Source organism: Equus przewalskii, chromosome 31 (assembly GCF_037783145.1).
Source record: "Equus przewalskii isolate Varuska chromosome 31, EquPr2, whole genome shotgun sequence".
Taxonomy (NCBI): Eukaryota; Metazoa; Chordata; class Mammalia; order Perissodactyla; family Equidae; genus Equus; species Equus przewalskii.
Genome location: NC_091861.1, coordinates 24,629,931 through 24,650,048, shown reverse-complemented (window position 1 = coordinate 24,650,048; position 20,118 = coordinate 24,629,931). Strand labels below are relative to the sequence as shown.

General features: G+C 35.9%; 1 protein-coding gene across 2 annotated transcripts in view; it reads right to left on the bottom strand.

Annotated features, from left to right (window-relative positions):
- Positions 1-5,745: 5,745 nt before the first annotated feature.
- CFH (complement factor H) overlaps positions 5,746-20,118 on the bottom strand; it is a 78,820-nt gene continuing 64,447 nt past the window's right edge. For both annotated transcript variants that reach the window (XM_070602325.1, XM_070602326.1), the window contains exons 16-22: positions 13,527-13,709; positions 12,851-13,060; positions 11,963-12,136; positions 11,077-11,253; positions 9,874-10,047; positions 6,607-6,789; positions 5,746-6,153 (exon numbers count right to left, since the gene is read on the bottom strand). In XM_070602325.1, coding sequence (XP_070458426.1) covers positions 5,933-6,153; positions 6,607-6,789; positions 9,874-10,047; positions 11,077-11,253; positions 11,963-12,136; positions 12,851-13,060; positions 13,527-13,709 — 1,322 coding nt within the window. In that variant the 3' untranslated portion in view covers positions 5,746-5,932. The remainder of the gene's footprint in view (positions 6,154-6,606; positions 6,790-9,873; positions 10,048-11,076; positions 11,254-11,962; positions 12,137-12,850; positions 13,061-13,526; positions 13,710-20,118) is intronic.

Here is a 20,118-nt window from a genome sequence, read left to right as displayed (position 1 = left end):
TTGGACATCAGCAACTAATATAATGTTTCATGTCAATTCAATCTAAATAAATAAATGAATAAATATTTTCCTGATATCTAATTGCAGTCTGTTTCATAGTGATAGCAGCTTCCTCTTCCAGGATGTCATGCTTTGAAAATTCATTTTAGACGAATGCAGTTATTCACAGACAAGGAGAAGGCTTTGCTCCAAAATCAAAAGCTCTTCTCTGTGACTCACCTAGAGGGGCCTGTGAAAGTCTCTGAACAGGAGCCATATGCACCGCTGACATTCCAAGCACCAATGGATAAGCTGGATTATTTGGCCCAAGTGGCAGAGCATCTTGCGTGGCAACCTGGAGTTGCCGCAGAGCCTTCTCTTGTTCTATGCCTCACTTAAAACTAGCAGCTTTTTGGGGACCCTTGGTAAGGGGGCTAAAGTAACACCCTCAAATGAGGAATATGTAGCCTCCAAAATTGAAAGAGGTCTGCGAGATGCTACACTTCTTTGTTGGTTTATGGCGAATTTGCAGGAGAGGGAGGATGCGGACGCAGTAACTTACATTTCACATTAAAAAGAAATATCTCAACGTGGCCCAACCCTCAACTTCTAGAAATTTTACTGAGGTAGAAGCGTTCTGAATGTTTGTTGGATTTTTCCTGTCATCTGACAAGCAAATGTCTTATCAGAAGGGCTAGAATAGTCGATGCTTCTTGCTCACTTGGGTCCAATCAGCATGGTATCATCAATGTATGGATCAGTGTGATTCCTTGTGGAAGGGAAAGATGATCAAGGTCCCTGCAAACTACATTATGACATAGGGCTGCAGAGTTCATAGACTCCTGATGTAGGACTAAGCAGGTGTACTGGTGACCTTGCCAACTGAGAGAAAACTGCTTCTAAGGGTGTTTGCTAACAAGGATGGAGAAAAAAGTGTTTGCCAGATGAATAGCGGCACACCAGCATGTCCTAAGATATTACAGGGGATGTGTTAAATTTGCACAGGCAATGAAGCAACATCTGGTAAAGCAGCTACAATTGGACTCACCATCTGGTTCAGCTTGCAATAACCCACTGTCTTTCTCAAAGATCCCTCGGTTTTCAGTACCAGCCAAAGAGGCAAGTTGATGGGGATGTGGTATGAACCGCCACCCCTGCATCTTTCAGATCCTTGGTGGTGGCGTCATCTCTGCAATCCCTCCAGGAATGCAGTATTGCTGTTGCTTTACTATTTTTCTACGTAGAGGCAGCTCTACTGGCTTTCACTTGGCCTTTCCCACCCTTATAGCCTTGGTTCCAATGGTCAGGAAGCCAATGAGTTGATTCTTCCTGTTCCTCAGAAATGTACAAAGCATATCTGAGGAAGACAACATAACGTTCCTCCCAAGGAATGCAAATATACACTTGCAGAAAAAGAAAAATGTAAATTCTTGAGCAAGAAGCCTCAGCAGCATTGTGTCAATAATTCTTAAGTTTATACACACATTTGTGCAACCCGTAAATTTACTCTGAGAAAGTTTTCATAAATCCTTTTCTTCATTTTTTATTGGAAAATAACTCAGAGTTTACCTTCTTTTAATACTGTTTCCTTGAAAATCTAGGAAACAGGAAATGTCATCTGTGTTAGCAGGAACAAGACACAGATTGATAATACCCGGGGGACAGCCAGAGCTTTGGGGTTTTTGAGTCTTGTGATTTATGTATCGACTCCTTTGCCAGGTCTGGGCTCTGCTCAAGTTCTCCTTTGAGAGATATGGACCCCTGTGGAATTGAAGAGTCCAAGTCCAGATGACACCCTCACTGACACAGAGGTTTCATTTCCTTCTCACTAAGGTGTCACCTGGGGTAGAGGCTGCATAGACCTGGATGGCTGCGAGGGCTCCTGGTGCTGTGTTTCATGATGTGCTGTATCTTCTGCCCCTAGTCTTTCAGAAAATCTGAGATAACTTTTGCCAGAATGGCCTATTGGTTTCCTGTTAGTATGAATGTCTGAAATAAAGGCCACCACTGATCTTCCAGTAGAGCAAGCCATGCAAATACCAACAGCTTTTATTTTGGAGTCAGACAAGTTCATTCTAAAGTGTCTCGGGATAATAACAACAGACAGGAAATCTCAAAGAAAAAAATAGATGATGGCTCGTCCCAGTGCATATGTCTTCTAAGAAGTCTTTATGATTATAGAGTTGGTGCTGGTACAAGAACAGACAGGAAGCAGATTAGAATAGAAATTATGAAAGGAGACACATGCTCCCAAAAATTCTAATATGATTACAGTCACACCTCAAATGACTAGGAAAAATACAGTGCTTTTAATAAATACAGTTGAGACTACTGGAGAGTCATTAAAAAAATAAAATATATCCATACTTCCATGTCATTTTTAATTTTAGTGATCTCCAAGTAAGAAAAACCACACACACAGTCAAAACAAAAACAATGAGAGGATTTGTTAAGAATAAGACATGTAAATCTATGACTTAGAATTTGAGGAAATAAAACAAATGACTGATAATTATAAGTGCATAAAACTGAAAAATTTCTGCCTAGAAAAATCAACATGAACTTAAAAGCCGAATAACATAGTGGAAAATATATCAAATTCATATCAGAGAAATGGGAGATGAAAAGTGCTAATCTCATTATTTCCATAGAAAATAATAGTAGGAAAAAAGGTCTAGTGGATTAATCAAAAATTAAGATTAAAGCACAAAACAAAACAAATGGTCCTTACATATCTTAAATGAAAATAAGCACATTCATAATAATAAAATACATATGAATACTACACAGGGGCACCATTTATGATCTGCAAAGCAGGAAATGCATCCAAAAGGTTGACAGCACCCTCGGTTGGCAAGGGAAAGAGGCTCTCTAGAACATTACAGAATAACATACAACAACCCTATGGAAAAGAATTTGAAATATCTAAGAAATTTAGAAATACATTCGCCTGGTGATCCATTCACTTCACGTCCAGCAACGTATCCTTAAATGAGGTCCCCCCGAGTGTGTTCATTATATCATCCTTTACCTGTCATAGTAAAATAGAATCATCTGAGTGAGATTCATTCTAAAAGGAAAACTGCAAGGACCAGATAACGCGTAAAGTGACCTCTCTTCTCAATTAAAAAAGGAGATTAATGAACACAGGAGGGATGTCAGAAACTGAAAAAATTATAACTTTTTAAAATGTGGGAACAGGTGTGATGGAAGTGAGACTAATCTGCGCAGACCTTTCATGTATCACTTTGATTTCTAAAGTGTGGAGGTGCATCTCCCATTAAAAAAAAAAAAAAACACTTTAGATTAAAAGAGAAAGAAGAAAAATTTCATATTTAAAAAATGCTGATAGAATTAAATGTAAAACTCTATTTATTTGGTAAGTGAGCCGCCAGAGATAAGAATTGTTTCCAGGTTTTTTTGAAGAGGGTACTGATACAGTCAGACCTCCTGGGACAGACGTTAGAACCTTCATTCACTGGTTAACTGTAATTGTAATGTTTGCATTACACGTGTGATATTATTCTCATGAATATTGAAAAATAAAATTATATTAGTAAAGAGAAATTATATACTAAAAAGTTTCTAAACGCCCTATTATTTAATTGCATTGTAAAATCCAGTAGGAACTAATGAATATTAAATTTCACTTCTATTTCAAAGGTTTGAGAACAAAAATATCCTGTAAATAAAAACTTTTCAACACTATTGAATACATCCATCTAGCAGCAACAGCACAATTCTTGGGTTCTAAACACTATTGTCCAACAAAAAAAAATTCTGACCTTCTTGGAAAGACATAAGATTATGGGTGGCTGGCAGGGGAAGTGCACAGCGAGCCTGGAACATCATGTTGTGCTAAAATGAAGAGAAATACTCAAGGACTAATGGGGATACAACGAAAGCCATCAGGAGCCAGTTTCAAGAGGTCCCCACTCGCCAAATGTGGGATAATTTGAGCTTCAATAGAATAATGTCTATAATTGTGACAAATTGAATAAATAAAAATTCATGAATCCATGCTGATTTCATGCGGAATCCACCCACACAATATTTTTAAAAAAGGGGGCCGGCCCAGTGGCACAGTGGTTAAGTTTGCACGTTCTGCTTCTCAGTGGCCCGGGGTTTGCCGGTTCGGATCCTGGGTGCAGACATGGCACCACTTGGCACGCCATGCTGTGGCAGGCGTCCCACATATAAAGTAGAGGAAGATGGGCACGGATGTTAGCTCAGGGCCAGTCTTCCTCAGAAAAAAGAGGAGGATTGGCAGTAGTTAGCTCAGGGCTAATCTTCCTCAAAAAAAAAAAAAATATATATATATATTAAAAAGAAAAGAAAACATCTTTAATGCCATAATGCAAGTTCACGATACATCAAATCTGCATTCCAAAAGTTGGGAATTAAAGGGCCAAAATAGAGATTTACCAAATCCTTTAGGTGAAGGTTTAATTTAAACCGAGTTGGTAAGTTAACACTCATCTTCACACAAGAATGACAATTAATAAAGGCAGAGCAATGATAGAATTGATCTTAAAAATCACTATTTTGCAGTCAACAATGAAATAATTGTTTATAGGAAAGTGTCATAAACAGATTTCACAACCGTTAGCTGAAAGGTTTTGGAAAAATAGCAGATACACAAATGTTAACATTAACAGCAGAGATAACTTGCCAATTGTGACAATGTTTCTCTAAATGTGAGAAAACTAGCTGTCACCAGTGATTCAGTGGCTCTATTGATGACAGCCGTGTCTCTAGTCTAAGAATGCCACTTGATTTGATGCAATACAAAGTAACAAGGTATCACCATACAATATTTTTGCCTTCATTATTTGTATGTTTATTATCATCTTAAAGTTTTTATGTTTTTGTAGAAGTGAAAAATGTTTATAGTCAAATGATTTTAACTAATTATGCTGTTTGAAATGCACGAACATAAAAATTCATTTTGGATTCTTGGGTTGAATGTTTCCAAAACTCTCTATACCAGCAAAATCATGAAAAAGTTGTTACATCTAAAGATCATTACCATTGGCTCTTTAGACTTCTCACCATGTATTGTTTTACTTTTTCTGTATCTTTATTTCTAAACAACATACTCTTGTGGTTCAAAGGTGATATGTGTTAAAAGATAGAAAAATTGGAGAATATAGCGAAGTATAAAGAGTTAAACATCAACTCTTAACCCTATTACCTCCAACTTCAACTCTAGTTATGGTAATATTTTATTGTAATTCCTGCAAATCTTTGTTCTATAAACATTTTCAGTGCTCAAAGCCTACTATGTATGTGTGTGTGTGTTTATACCTGATACTGGTTTCTTTATGATGTTTCATGTATGATATGCACTATGAATGATACGCACGTATGGTATGCTAGCTATGTACTCAAATAGATCCTAATTCCTCTTTATTATTTGTTTGAATTATGATGTGTGCTACATAGACATCTTGTAGAAGATCACGCATTTCATCATTTTTTGGTATATTTATCTATTGAGAAGTAAGCAATGTAAGTAATAACTACTTACATCATTACTAACATAGGTATGACAGTTTGGTTTTTCATGTTTGTGAAGTAATATTATTTTGAAGATGGTGACTAGCCTTTTTTTTTTCCATTTCCTCTGACATAGAGAGTCTCAGAAAGCCTCAGAAGTTATGGAGGAGCTTTGAGAAAGTTGGGAGAAGGATAGATGGAAGCAGGCACTGAAGTGAATGCATCTAGTTTGGGGCCATAGATATTAGATGAACAGGACACAGAGCATTTTGGTTAGCCAAATTTTAATGAGGTCCTTTTAGAAGTGATTCATTAGTGTCTAACATTGTCTACGTAATATTTAACACAAATTCTGATGTATGAGTCAAAATGAGTTAAACAATGCTTGAAGGAATGACTTGAGAAGAATTGGATTAATAATGACAAATTCTGAATGAATGCACACATGAGGATTTTACGAACGCGTGTTAAATCTCTGTCTTTCACAGGTGGGATACTCCAGTTTTCCTTCCCGACAGGTTGCTCGAAATTCTGCGGAATCTCTCTTTGCACGATATCCAGGTTTACACGCAAATTCAACAACATCCCCTGTTTCAGAATAAAGTTTTTTCTCCCCCCTCCATCGTAGTTCTATGTTATGTTTTTCCATCTTTTCTTCTGATATTACACATGCATCTGAAGGCAAAAAAAAATGAACACATTAAGGGATATACAAATATTGTACACAAAAATTCTCACTCAAGTTGAATCTCCTATGCTGTCCAGGATGTCGTTCTTAAAACCTTTTATAAACCAACTCAGAGAAAACCCAGCATGTGGATTTAAACCATTTTACACAATTAATGATGTAAAAATCAGGTATTGTGTTTAATGTGTGAGACTAAAGGTTATAATCAAAGATTTATAATGTCAATCATCAGACGAAAATCTTTCATTAAAGAATGTTTAGTTGCTGTTGTTGCTTCAGTAACAATTTTTCAAACTTTATTTCCTCATACGTTCCTATTTGATAGCAAGCATTCAACAGAATGGTTGGTTATCAATCCATGAAAATCTATAGTAAGCAGCAAAACTTCATATTACTTACACTGATTTTCCCAGGACCCATGAGAATACTTAAATATTTACCTAAGCATTTTGGTGGTTTGGTCCACTCTCCATTCCTACATGTTATAACCCTGTTTCCCTGAAGTTGGTGGAGCGACTGGCATTGGTACTCAACTGTTGATCCTGGAGGATATGCTGGTGATGGGAATGTGGTAATGTCTCCATTGTCGATCGGTGGAGGGGGTCCGCATTTTCCTTTAGGGTCTAAAAAAACATTATTTGAACTATTGAAAGATCAAAAAAACCACAAGTTAAAATAAAAATATAACTCAATATGTAATATCAAGTCTTGTGATTTCTGACAACAGAAATGATTCATTGACGAAATTTTAATCATTTAAACTGAGAGTCACATTTTTAAGCCCTTCTTTTCACTCTCCATGAAAGCACACATTAAAGCATTAACAAATACATCTGCTTTGCAATATTCCAGTATTAAAAAATGTTTTTCTTAGTGAATATATGCTGGATATATTGGGATAGCTAAGACATACAAAAAAGATTCATGTTCTTTAAACAAGATATTGAAGTGGCTATTGGATATCTAGTCATTTTTTTACTGAGTTACATTTTTATTGTAAGAGAGACATCACTCCTTTAATAAGATTCAAGAATTACAAATTTACATAATGTGAAAGGGAATTGCTGGCTTCCTGTTCTGGACAAGATGAACTAGAAAGCTTTCTGTTTCTTCTTTCTGCTTAGTTTAGCTGAAAACCCTGAACATATTATAAAAAGCAACAGAAGAGATTGGGAAAGATGTAGCAAGGAAGTCAATAACCTTAGGGACTTTGGGATTCAAGGAATTAAAGTGCAATGAGTTCTTTTGGTTTCATTTTGCCTTCTATGTATCCTGGACTGAGCACTGAAAGAGTCTGCAACCCAGAAATGATATCAAAGTTAGGCAGGGAAAAAAACAGTCCCGGGGGTAGCCTGCTCTCTTTAGACTAAAGCTCAGGAAGTAAGCAGCCTACCAAGACACAAACATTTTACACAAACATTACTCTAGAAAAACATCATAGAATAAAACTAAGAACAACCCACTCTCCACCTTCATAAACAGAGGTCAAGTGAGGGGCCTGGACTTCCATCCACACTCTGTGGGGAACAAGACACCTCTCCGCGTTTCTGTGGTGTCAGTGGAGGCAAAGTGGGGGCCTGAATTGGCACCACTGCATGTCAGTGATGGAGACCTGATAAATAAAAGATTTCAATAAAATCCAGAGTCTCAAGCTATAATACCCAAAATGTTCAGAATACAACTGAAAATCACTCATTGTCCCTAGGACTGGGAAAATCTCCAAAGAGAAAAGACAATCAAGAGAAGACAGCATTGAGATGACACAGATATTGGAATTAATGACAATGGTTTTTAAAAATCCAATGGGAATTATAGAACTAAAAAATAGAACAGAATAAAATAACCTTACAGGATGTGCTCAGTGTTAGATTGCTGATGTCAGAAGGGTAAATAAACTTGAAGGTAGAACAATACAAATTACTTGCTTTGAAAATGGACTGAAAACAAAAAATTAGACAGAGCTTCAGGGACCTGTGGGAAGATAGCAAAAGGTTGAAGACTAAGGAAGCAAAAAGAAGGAAGTTAGAGATGAGAAAAAAAAATTCAAAAACTAATGCTGAATATTTACCAAATTGGGCAGAAGGCATAAATCTATATATCCAAAAAGATGTGTGAATACTAAACAAGATAAAACCAAGAAATTCATGCCAAGATACATAATAATCCTACTGCTCAAAACTAAAGAAAAAGAAAAGATCTCAAAAGCAGCTAGATAGAAATTATGCAAACCTATAGAGAAAAAGGATTCAAATGACAGGGTGGTTCTCATCTGTCACCAAGGAACCAGAAAGAAGTGACATTTCTCAAGTGCTAGAAGAAAAGAACTGTCAACTCCTATTCCATATCCAGTGGCATTATCCCTTAGGAATAAAGGGAGAAATAAAGGCACTCCCAGACGAAGGAAAACGGAGAGAATTGGCCTCCAGCAGACTTATACTTAAAACAATGGCTAAAGGAATTCTTCAAATAGAAAGCAAAAGATAACAGAAGGAGGAGTGAGACTTCAGAAAGGCAGAAAAAACAAGGGAAGTGATAATAATAGGAACAAATATAATAGACTATCTTTTTCCCAATGACTTTGTTAAATTTGTCTGCAAGATTATACTATTTGATAAGGTGCTGTATGTATATAAAGGAAATACATAAGATGTTTATGTTTAAAATGTGGGGTACTAAATGGACCAAAATGGAAGTAAAGCTTCCACAGTTAACTTGAGGTGACAAAATGTCAATACCCATAGGCAGCAATAAGTTACATGTGTATATCTTCATGCCTAGAGCAACCCGTAATAAAATTGTACTAAGCGATATACTCAAGATTACTACAGATATATTAAAATAAAATTAATTTACATGTTCAAAAAATCTATAGGGAAGGCAATAAAAGGAAACAAGAATCAGAAACAGAGGAAACACAGACAAAACAAATAATAAAATGGCTGACAGAGCCCCTAACAAGGCAGTAGTTACTTTAAAGGTAAATGTTCTAAATACACCACTTAAATGACTGAAAATGGCAGAGTGGATACAGAAACAAGACCCAACTACGTGCTGTCTACAAGAAACTCACTTTAAACATGAAAACATAGGTAGTTTCAAAGTAAAATATTGGAAAAAATAAATACCAGGCAAAACTTAATTTGAAAAACTAGAAGTTACTAATATAATATCTCCTTTGTTGGTTCCCCTTATTTTCTGAACTCTGAACACTGGAGTGTCCCGTGACCAAGTTCTCAGACTATTTATTTTTTATATAGATACACTAACATCGCAGATGAGCTCTACTAGTAAAATACATTTAAATAGAATCCATATGCTAAAGAAACCCAAATTTAGTTCACATTCTATGATTCTCACCCCTGCCCCACTGCCTATTTCATGTCTCAAAGTAGAATTTCAAAGGGCTGTCAAAGGTACTCAGGGTATCTTGATTACATTTATTCCTCGGCAAGTAACTGAGCATCTTAATGGTTAAGATAGGGAATTATCTGGGATTCCAATTGTTCTTCTAATCTGGACAAATCTTTCATCAAATAAATATGCCTTATTACTTAGTCCATCCACAAAAGGAACTGGATTTTAAGCATCATCATTTTATTTGTGTTTACAAAATTTATTCCATAAGAACTGCTTCATTCTCCCTTTAAAGCAATGTATTTTGTCCCTAAGATATACTCTAACATTGGGGGGAAAATAAGACAGTCTACCTTTGCATTGAGGTGGGTCTGTCCAGGTTCCATTCAAACATGTCACCTCTATTTCCCCAAATGGATAAAAAGGTTTGATGCATTCGTAACGTACTCTCTCCCCAGATGGATACCTAGACATATGATTTGAGGTAATGGCATTTTTGACTTCAGGTGGTTTCTTACAGGAAACATCTGAATAGAGAAGGAAAAAAGTATCTCCAAGGTAATGATCATTTTGAGTAGCAAATCAACAAATGAGATTCCAACTATATTTCCAGAGGGGTTTCAAATCAATCAATCTATCATAAAAGATTGCTTCTTTTAATAAATTTACATGTAAGATTGAGGAAAAGGAGAGAAAGCAATATTTTTTTAGGAAGACTTAAGTTTCTCTACCTTAAATCTCTCCCCGATTCTTTACTAGAAGATTGATAGATATTTGTGTGTGTGTACGGAGGGAAATGAAAATGAGTTTTTCTGAACATTTCCCTTTGAATTCTCATTATATAAATTAAAAATGAATTTATAAACCACAAGAAAATCATAATAAATAGACTTTTGATAGCAGAATTTGGCTTGCAACCATCCTATATGTGAATTGTAGTTTTAAGCCCCTAGAAAAATAAACACAAGTAGACACTTGCTTAGAGAATAAGTCAAGCATGAACACACTTTGAAGAATACCATTGTTGAAGGAAGAAGTTTAGTAATCAAAGGATCCAAACAGGAGGTGTAGAAAAACAACAGAAAAATAACTGTATGATTTATAAAAACACTATTTAATGACTTTTGGGGGGCAAATGCTTAAGGATACTACAATGAGTCATGTGTAATTTATCAGTGAGATTCAGGTAGATATAATATATAATTGGCTATGGCAACGGTTCCTAACCCAAAGTGTGCATGGAGCCTCTTGACCCCAGAGTTTGTGATTCAACAGGTCTGACTACACCTGTGAATTTGCATTTGCACTTCCAACAATTTCCCAGAAGATGCTGATGCTGCTCTTCCAGGGACCGCACGTGGAGAACTACTGAGCTATAAGACTAACTACTGAGTACACAATTCCATCCTTTGACGTTAAGGCATAAACCTTCTTTGGCCTGAAATCCCGGCCTGAAAAAATAATCTACATCCACTTTATGATGATGCTAGAGGGAATTCTATATTATGTTACTTAAGGCACTTTCATAAATAAATTTTAAAATTTCATCGAAATACCTCTGCATGTTGGCCTTCCTATCCATTTGCCGTTAATACACTGGACAAAACTGGATCCATCCAATTGGTAATATTCTGGACATTTATAGGCCACTTGTTCTCCTGACCTATATGATTCCTTTTTCTGGCCTATGAGTATGGTATCATTAAAGACGGGTAAGCTAAGACAATCCGTTTCTGAAACAAAAAAAAAGTACTTGTTCAGTAAATCATTAAAAATATATGAAGGCGAATAATTATTCTAGAGTAATAGTTAGCTACATATCAAAGCAAAGAATGCTGTACAATATTTTTCTTCACTTGAAAAAAAAACGTTAGCAGTTTTGACTTAATTACATTGAATGGTTCTTCATTCATCAAAAGTATAACATTGAAATAGTGATTTTGAAACTATGAAGAGATATGGACACATGTAATGCTTGAGACCATACTTCTTACATTTGAATTCTTATTTGCCTATAGAGGCCACTGGCATTTTGGACATATTTCTACTTTGGGCTTCCGTCAAAATCTGTTAACATTAATTATGTCAAATATCTTAGAAAATTCTATATTTGTATGGAGATATCTGAAAAAGCAACGGTAAGTAGAATAATAATGAGATTCATCAGCAGGGGCCAGCTTTGATACAGGAACAGAAATGAAAAGTCTGAGAATGTATATCAGAGATGTCACAAGCACACACAAGAGGATGTGAAAATGAAATAATTTGGCTCATGTTGTCAAACTCTTCTTATTTCCTGGATTAATCATCTCTACCAGAATCCAGATCTTTCCAGAGATACCTTGTTAAATTCATAATTACTCCTTAGTTTCATATTTGTACCATTTATGCTCTGAATTAAAGATATTTGTCAGTTTTAGAATAAAATTAAATGTACTATACTTATGCATTGTGGCGGATCAGACCATGTTCCTCCTAAACATTTTATAGATGCAGGTCCATCAATCCCAAAACCTTCGGTACAGCTGTACATCACTTCTTCTCCATATTGGTAACTGTCTAACTTGTGAGCTAGAACACCGTGCGGAATCAAAGCTGGTGGTTTACAAGGAATTCCTTTAAAAAAAATTAAAGAAATGAAACAATGAATCTATGTTTCACTAACCCTGAAATTTAATTTTATGCACCAGTTGTTATATTTGGTAGTTTTAATTTACAAGACATGGTCACACAGGAGCTACCATCACATTACAGAGAAGATGTACAAACTTTTCCTAAAACTACCATTCTGGGGTGTGTCCAGCTGTCAACTTGAACAAGAGCTTGAAACTAAAAGTGTCAATATCTTTACGAAAGACTATCAATGCTTCTCTAACCAATCATGAATAATAAAAGCAAACAAACTGAGAATTAATCCTCTTCAGAAAAGTACTATTTACTGCAAGAAATCAGAAGGGATATGGTAGGAAGAACATAAGAAATTTTTTTTAAAACCTGGAGGCAAAGCAAACACTACAACTTACCTGAATAGGTAGGAATATGAATAGGTATATCAATACATAGGTAGGTTTAATTTCACTATACATCCATTTTTAATACCAAAAAAGCCAGAATTAAAAGTGATTTTATGGTGAACCAATGACATTAACAAAACTGATTGATGTGATTATGCAAAAATTATGGGTAAAATATGTAAAAGATAGATAAATATATAAATGACTTTACATATTTACAAACCTAAAGGATTCTGTCTCATGACAGAATTTGAAAACTGATTATTTTTAATGAATTCTTCTGAAAATAGGATTTCAGTTTGTGTACTGTCCTTACCTACACACTGAGGTGGAGAACTCCATTTTCCCATGTGGCATCTTATCCCATCGCCTTCAGATAAGCTGAAACCATCTTCACAAATATAATTTAATCTGGTGCTATGTGCATAATACTTGGGTTCAGATCTCTTTTTCCTTTCTTCTGTAGATTTAGATGATTCAATGGTACCATGTTCTATATGAGGTGGTTGAGAGCATGGGGTTTTTTCTATATGAAGAAAAGAGATCAAGGAGTCAACCACAAATATAATGTTTAAATTGCCAAAGAAAATAAAATACTCTTTGGGACTTTAAAATAAGGATAATTTGAACAAATTAAATTATTTAAAAACTGAAAACTATTTGAAACTTGCAAGGGTGTAAGTCTCCATAAAAATCTATGCTACAGTCCACTTCTTCCATATGCCCCTTGATTCTTGTCCTGTTCATCCTGAGGAGTAAAATAGAAATTTTATCTGGTATTTACATAGTAATCCAAAGTTTTTGTCTGTATTCATTTCACATTAGAAGTGAAAGAATGCTGATTGCTTTGTGTACCTAGATTGTAATTCACTGTTTCAAGATAAAGTGGAATAGATACAGAGAAGGGCCTTCATCTTGTTCATTTACACAAAACACAGAGGAGTATTAGCTTATTTGAGAGAATGTCATGAAACAAGTTACACACGACTGACCCACACAGCGTGGTATTGACTGCCATCTGCCGTCTTTGCACACGATTTCTTCTCCTCTCTGGATTAGATACTCTTCTTTACAGAGAATAGATATTTTTTCTCCATCCTGATAATTCACTGTAGTTGTCATGTTTTGAGCATTGGGAATCTGAGGTGGAGGTGGGCACAATTGCATTTGTACTTCTAAAAAGATTAAATTTAGATTTCTTGATTAAAAATCTTAAGTTAAAAATATTAACAAGATAATTCAGTAAATACGAAACTCAATAATAATGCATCATAAATGATCAACTAATAATGTTGTAATCTATGCTTCAATATGTTTACCTTTCAGCTTGGATAGCCCTTTAATTTACCAGGTTTGCTTTATATTCTCATGGTCTTTCTTGGAATTTCTTCCTTTTATTCTTTCTATGATCAATCCTGCATAATTTATGTAAAATCTAGTTTGATTATTTCTAACAATGAGGTGGTTCTAACTTAAATACTCATTCAATACTAGGCACCAAATAAAGACTGATATTGGGATCTTTTTTACAGATATTGGTGATCAAATATTTTGTGATTAGATTAAAACCCTGGAAAGATGTTCTACCAATGGAGGCTGATTAGCCAGAGGAAGAATCACATTTAGTTAGTGATCAATTAATTTGATAGAGCTTCTTGGCCAAGATAAGAAGTAGACATGTTCACCAGTGGTTTATAGTGCGCTGTTAAAAGTTCAAAACTCCCCTGGAGGTACTGTTTACCAGCTTGCCTACATTGTTAAGGGGTATATAAATTGATGAAAGGCACCCAGTTGAACAGGTTAGATGGCCTGGCTTCAGTTACCCAACCAGCAGCTTACAAAAGATTCCTTTGTAAACTTGTGTCTGAGCACCCGTAAAACTGAGATACCTCAGATGTATCTTGGTAGTTCCTAATCAGAAGGCAAAGCAAGTCCTGTTCAACTGAGGGAAGACTCTGGATGACTATCCCTGGAAGCTTTAGGACCTCTCTATGATTTATTGCTTTCACTTTCTATTGTCATGCTGTGTTTTTATTTCAATAACAATAATGGGGGCTGGCCCGGTGGCCCAGTGATTAAGTGCCCACGTTCTGCTTCTTGGCGGCCCATGGTTCCCCGGTTCGGATCCCCGGTGCGGACATGGAACCGCTTGGCAAAAGCCATGCTGTGGTAGGTGTCCCACGTATATAGTAGAGGGAGATGGGCATGGATGTTAGCTTAGGGCCAGTCTTCCTCAGCAAAAAGAGGAGGATTGGCAGCAGTTAGCTCAGGGCTAATCTTCCTCAAAAAAAACCCCAAAAGAATGAAAGAAGTGATATCACCTAAGATACTATAAAATTAAAAGAAAAAATACTAAGTGGCTATTAGAAACAATTGTATACTAACAAACTTGATAAATTAGATTAAACAGAGATATTTATTGAAAAATATGACTTCCTTACATTTGGACCAAAGACAATATAGAAAATATGAATAGCCCACTACCTATTAAATAAATTAAATTCTTCATCAGGAAAACCTTCCAAAAACACAATCTACATATCAGATGGCTTCACAGTTGTATTCTATCAATCATTTAAGGAATAAATAATACAATAATAATAGGTATAATAATCTTGCATAGGTATGTTCAGAAAACAGAAGAGCAGAGAACTCTTCTCAATTTGTTTCATGAGGACACAAAATCCCTGATGACAAAACCTGGCAGAGACATTTCCAAAAGAAATAACTGTAGATTAATATCCCCCATGAAAATAGATGCAAGAATCCTTAAAAATATATTAGCAAATCAAGTACGTGAAAATAGAGAGAGTATAATATATCACCACCAAGGAGAGGTAACTCTAGGAATGAGAGATTTGTTCAACATTCAAAAATTTATATATGTCATGCACTACATTAAGGTAATTAAGAGTGTCATGTTATCATTTAAAAACATTCAACCATGGTTAATGCATAAAAGTCATTTAAAAACATTCAACCATGGTTAATGATACAATTTCTCACTCAGCTAAGTCGGAACAGAAGGATATTCCCTTAATCTCATACAGGGCATCTACAAAAATCCTACACTGACATTATAGTTATAGTAAAACATTGAATACGCTCTCCCAATGGTCAAGAATAAGACAAAGACATTTGTTCTCCTCACTTCCTTTCAACAGTTTCCTTGAGGTCCTAGTTAGTGCAACAAGATAAGAAAATAAACAAAAAATAAAAATAGACCAGCAGAAATAAAATCTTGTATTTGCAACCATATAGTTGTTTACAGAAAACTGTAAGAGACCTACAAAGCAATATCTAGAATGAATAAGGCAACTTAATATAGTTTCAGAGGATAAAATTAATATACAAAAATCAAGCGCATTTCTTTATACTTGCAGCAAAAAAATGTGAAATGTAATTTTGAAAAATTACATTTATAATATTAAAAATAAAATATGAAAAAATTTTCTGGAACTGTAAATCTTCTACATTTCAAACATTACTTGGGAGCCAGCCCTGATGGCCTAGTGCCTCCACTTCTGCAGCTTCAGTTCCCAGGCACAGAAGCACATCACTCATCTGTTGGTAGCCATGCTGTGGTGGCAGCTAGAAGAACCAGAAGAACTTAGAACTATACACAATTATGTACTGGGACTTTGGAGGGTAAACAAAAGGAGAAAAAAGGAGAAAGATTAGCAACAGATCTTAGTTTAGGGTGAATCTCCCCCTGTGGAAAAAAAATGGGAAAACAGAAGCAAAAGTAAACACTTTAAAAGATATATCATGTTTATGGAATTGAACACTCAATATGGTTAAGGTGTCAGTTCTCCCTAATCTATCTTTCATTATATAAACCATCCTTTTCATTATACTGGCAGATATGCTATAGAAATTAATGTGTTCCCTGAAATTTCTATGTTAATGAAAAGGCTAGAAGAACTAAAACAATCTTGAAAAGAAAGAACATAATTGGAGAATATATACACACATCAGATTTCAGGACTTAATGTAATGGAGTAGTTATCAAGGCAATGTGGCAGGGCTAAAGAGAGATAAATGGACAAATGGACTGTTCCTTTAGATTCTCCCCCCTAAATTACAGCCAGGTGGATACTCATTAACCAACAGAGGATTCTCTACAAAGCACAATAGGATGTCTGAGAGATCCACATAGCCATATCTCTGAAGGTAGGGCTACTGGATCCCCAGGAAGCATTTTGAAGGAGGTGAGCAGATACCCTGCCCCTCCACATTGGTAGTGATCTTGGTCACTGGTCCACACAGCAGACAGCACGTGACTGTAAGAGGAGGCAGGGGAGCAGGCAGGCCTGAGCCTGAATGCTTTCACTTTTGGAAGTGAAGTCCAGCCCGCAGAAATGTTCCCACTGAGTGGTGCAGCTCAGCCACCACGTGGTGCCCACACCAAGTGCAGCAGCCCCAGTGAACTGCCCATGAGGACAGAGTGGGTCCATGCAGGTGAAACAAATTGCCTGTCCCCTTCTGACTAGCATGCCAGCTCAGCTGGCACCTGGCCAAGGCAGTGGTTCTGCCTCACAGCACCTGTGGATGTTTGTGTGACCCACCAAGTGGCTGAGGCCAGGAGGCAAACACAGATGCATCCTATCAGCACAATTTCCAGCAGATGTAGTGGGTTCAGAAAACACAGCTGCAGCACCTCCCAGAAATGGTAGGTGGAATCTGCGACCTGATACTACTACAAATGCCCTGGCAAAGGATCAGGTCATCAAACACCATGAAAAAATGCAGCAACACTTCAAAGCAGAAGGAAAATGACAAGAATCATAAACCAATCCTGAAGTCACAGCAATTTACAATCTAAATGACAGAGAATTCAAAACAGTTCTCATAAAAAAACTTGAGTTACAAGAAAACTCAGAAAGACAGTTCAATTAACTCAGTAATAAAATTAATGAGTAGAAGGAAAACTTTACCAAAGAGATTGAAACTATCAAAGAGAAACAAATTTCAAATGCTGAGGATGAAGAACACAATGAACAAGATAAAAAACAATCTACAAACCTTCAAAACCAGAGCTGGCATTATGGAGGGCAGAAGTACTAATTGAGAGGACAGAAATATAGAAATGCTTCAGGTGGAGGAGGAAAGAGAACTAAGGCTTCAAAAGACTGAAGAAATACTTTGAGAAACTTCCAATACAATGAGTAAAAGTAACATAAGGATTATGGGTATTCCCAAAGGAGAAAGGAGCTGCGAGCTTGTTCAAAGAAATAATAGCTGAAAACTTCACAGCCTGGAGAAAGAACTGGAATTACAAGTGTATGAAGCCAATAGAACTCCTAATTACAGCAATGCAAAAAGATGTTCTCCCAGACATGATGGTAAAACTGCAAAAGTAAATGACAAAGAAAAAATAGTAAGGGCAGCAAGAAAGAAGAGACTAATCTACAAAGGAATCCCTATCAGGCTTTCAGCAGATTTCTCAGCAGAATATTTACAGGCTAGGAGAGTTTAGAATGACATATTCGAAATATTGAAAGACAGAAGCTTTCAGACAAGAATACTCTATCCACTGATACTATCCTTCAGATACAATGGAGAAACAAAAGCTTTCCCAGATAAACAAAAGCTGAGGGAGTTCATCACCACTAGACCTCCCTTACAAGAAGTGACCAAGCACGCCCTCATACCTGAAATAAAAAGGCACAGGTTTACAAAGTCTTGAGCAAGGAGATCAAAGGACAGACAAAATCAGAATATTGCAGCTCTCTGTCAGATAGGTTAGCAAACACTTGATTACAACATAAAAGAGAAAGGGAAGGAAAGCATCAAAAACACCTATAAACACTTTATTTTAATCACACACTCACAATACAAAAAAAGAATAGTTTGTGATGACGAAAACGTAAAGGAGAAGAGGAAATGGATGGAATCTGCTTAGGCTGATGGAGATGATAAGCTACCAAAAAATAGACTACCTCTTCTATGAGATCTTTTATACAAACCTCACAGTAATCACTAAACAAAAAATCAGAACAGAGACATAAATCATAAACAAGGAGAAAATTGAGAAAATTATCACAGAAAACCACCAAACTGAAATGGGAGTCAGAAATACCGGGGAAGAGAAAGAAGGGAAATAGAGAACAACCAGAAAAAAAGAATTAAAATGGCAGTATTAAGCCCTCATATATCAATAGTCATCCTAAATATAAATGGACTGAATTCTCCAATCAAAAGACACAGAGTGGCTAGCTGGAATAAAAAACAAGATGTAACAATATCCTGCCTCCAGGAAACAGGTCTCAGTTCTAAAGTCAAACACAGGCTCTGAGTGAAGGGCTGGAAGATGATATTCCAAGCAAATGGCAAGCAAAAAGAAGCAGGTGTTGCCATACTTATATCAGACAAAGCAGACTTGAAGATAAAAAACTTAATGTGAGACAAAGAGGACAATATATAATGATAAAAGGGACATTTCACCAAGAGGATACAACACTTATGAATATATATATGCATCTAATACAGAAGCACCAAAGTATATAAAACAACTATTAACAGAACTAAAGGGAAAAATTAACAGCAACACAATATTGGTAGGGGATCTCAATACCTGACTTACATAAATGGGTAGATGATCCAGACAGAAAGTCAACAAGGAAATAGTGGACTTAAATGAAAAACTAGACAAAATAGACTTAATAGATAAATACAGAACATTCCATCCCAAACCAGCAGAATACACATTCTTCTCAAGTGCACATGGAACATTCTCAAAGATAGACAGTATGTTGGGAAACAAGGCAAGCCTCAATAAATTTAAGAAGATTGAAATCATATCAAGCATCTTTTCTGACCACAATACTATGAAACTAGAAATCAACTAGAAGAAAAAAGCTGGCAAAATCACAAATATGTGGAGATTAAAGAACGTGCTACTGAACAACCATTGGATCCATGAAGAAATCAAAGGAGAAATCAAAAAATACCCAGAGACAAACAAAAATGAAAATACATCACACCAACTCTTATAGGATGCAGCAAAAGCAACCCTAAGAGGGAAATTCATAACAATATAGGTCCACCTCAACAAACAAGAAAAGTCTCAGATAAGAAATCTTAAACTACACCTAACAGAACTAGAAAAAGATCAAAGCCCAAAGTTAGCAGAAGGAGAGAAATAATAAAAATTAGAGCAAAAGTAAATGAAATAGAGGCCAAAAAACATTAGAAGGATCAATGAAACTAAGAGCTGGTACTTTGAGAAGATCAACAAAACTGACAAGCCCCTAGGCAGACTTACAAAGGAAAATAGAGAGAAAATTCAGATAAATAAAATTTTAGAAATGAAAGAGGAGAAATTGCAACAGATACCACAGAAATGCAAAGGATGTTAAGAGGATACTGTGAAAAACTATATACAAACAAATTGGATAACCTAGAAGAAATGGATAAATTCTTAGACTCATACAAACTTCCCAAACTGAATCAAAAAGAAATAGAGAATTTAAAGAGACCAATCACAAGTAAAGAGATTGAAACAGCAATCGAAAAACTCCCAAAAAATAAAGTCCATGACCAGATGGCTTCTCTGGAGAATTCTACCAAACATTCAAAGAA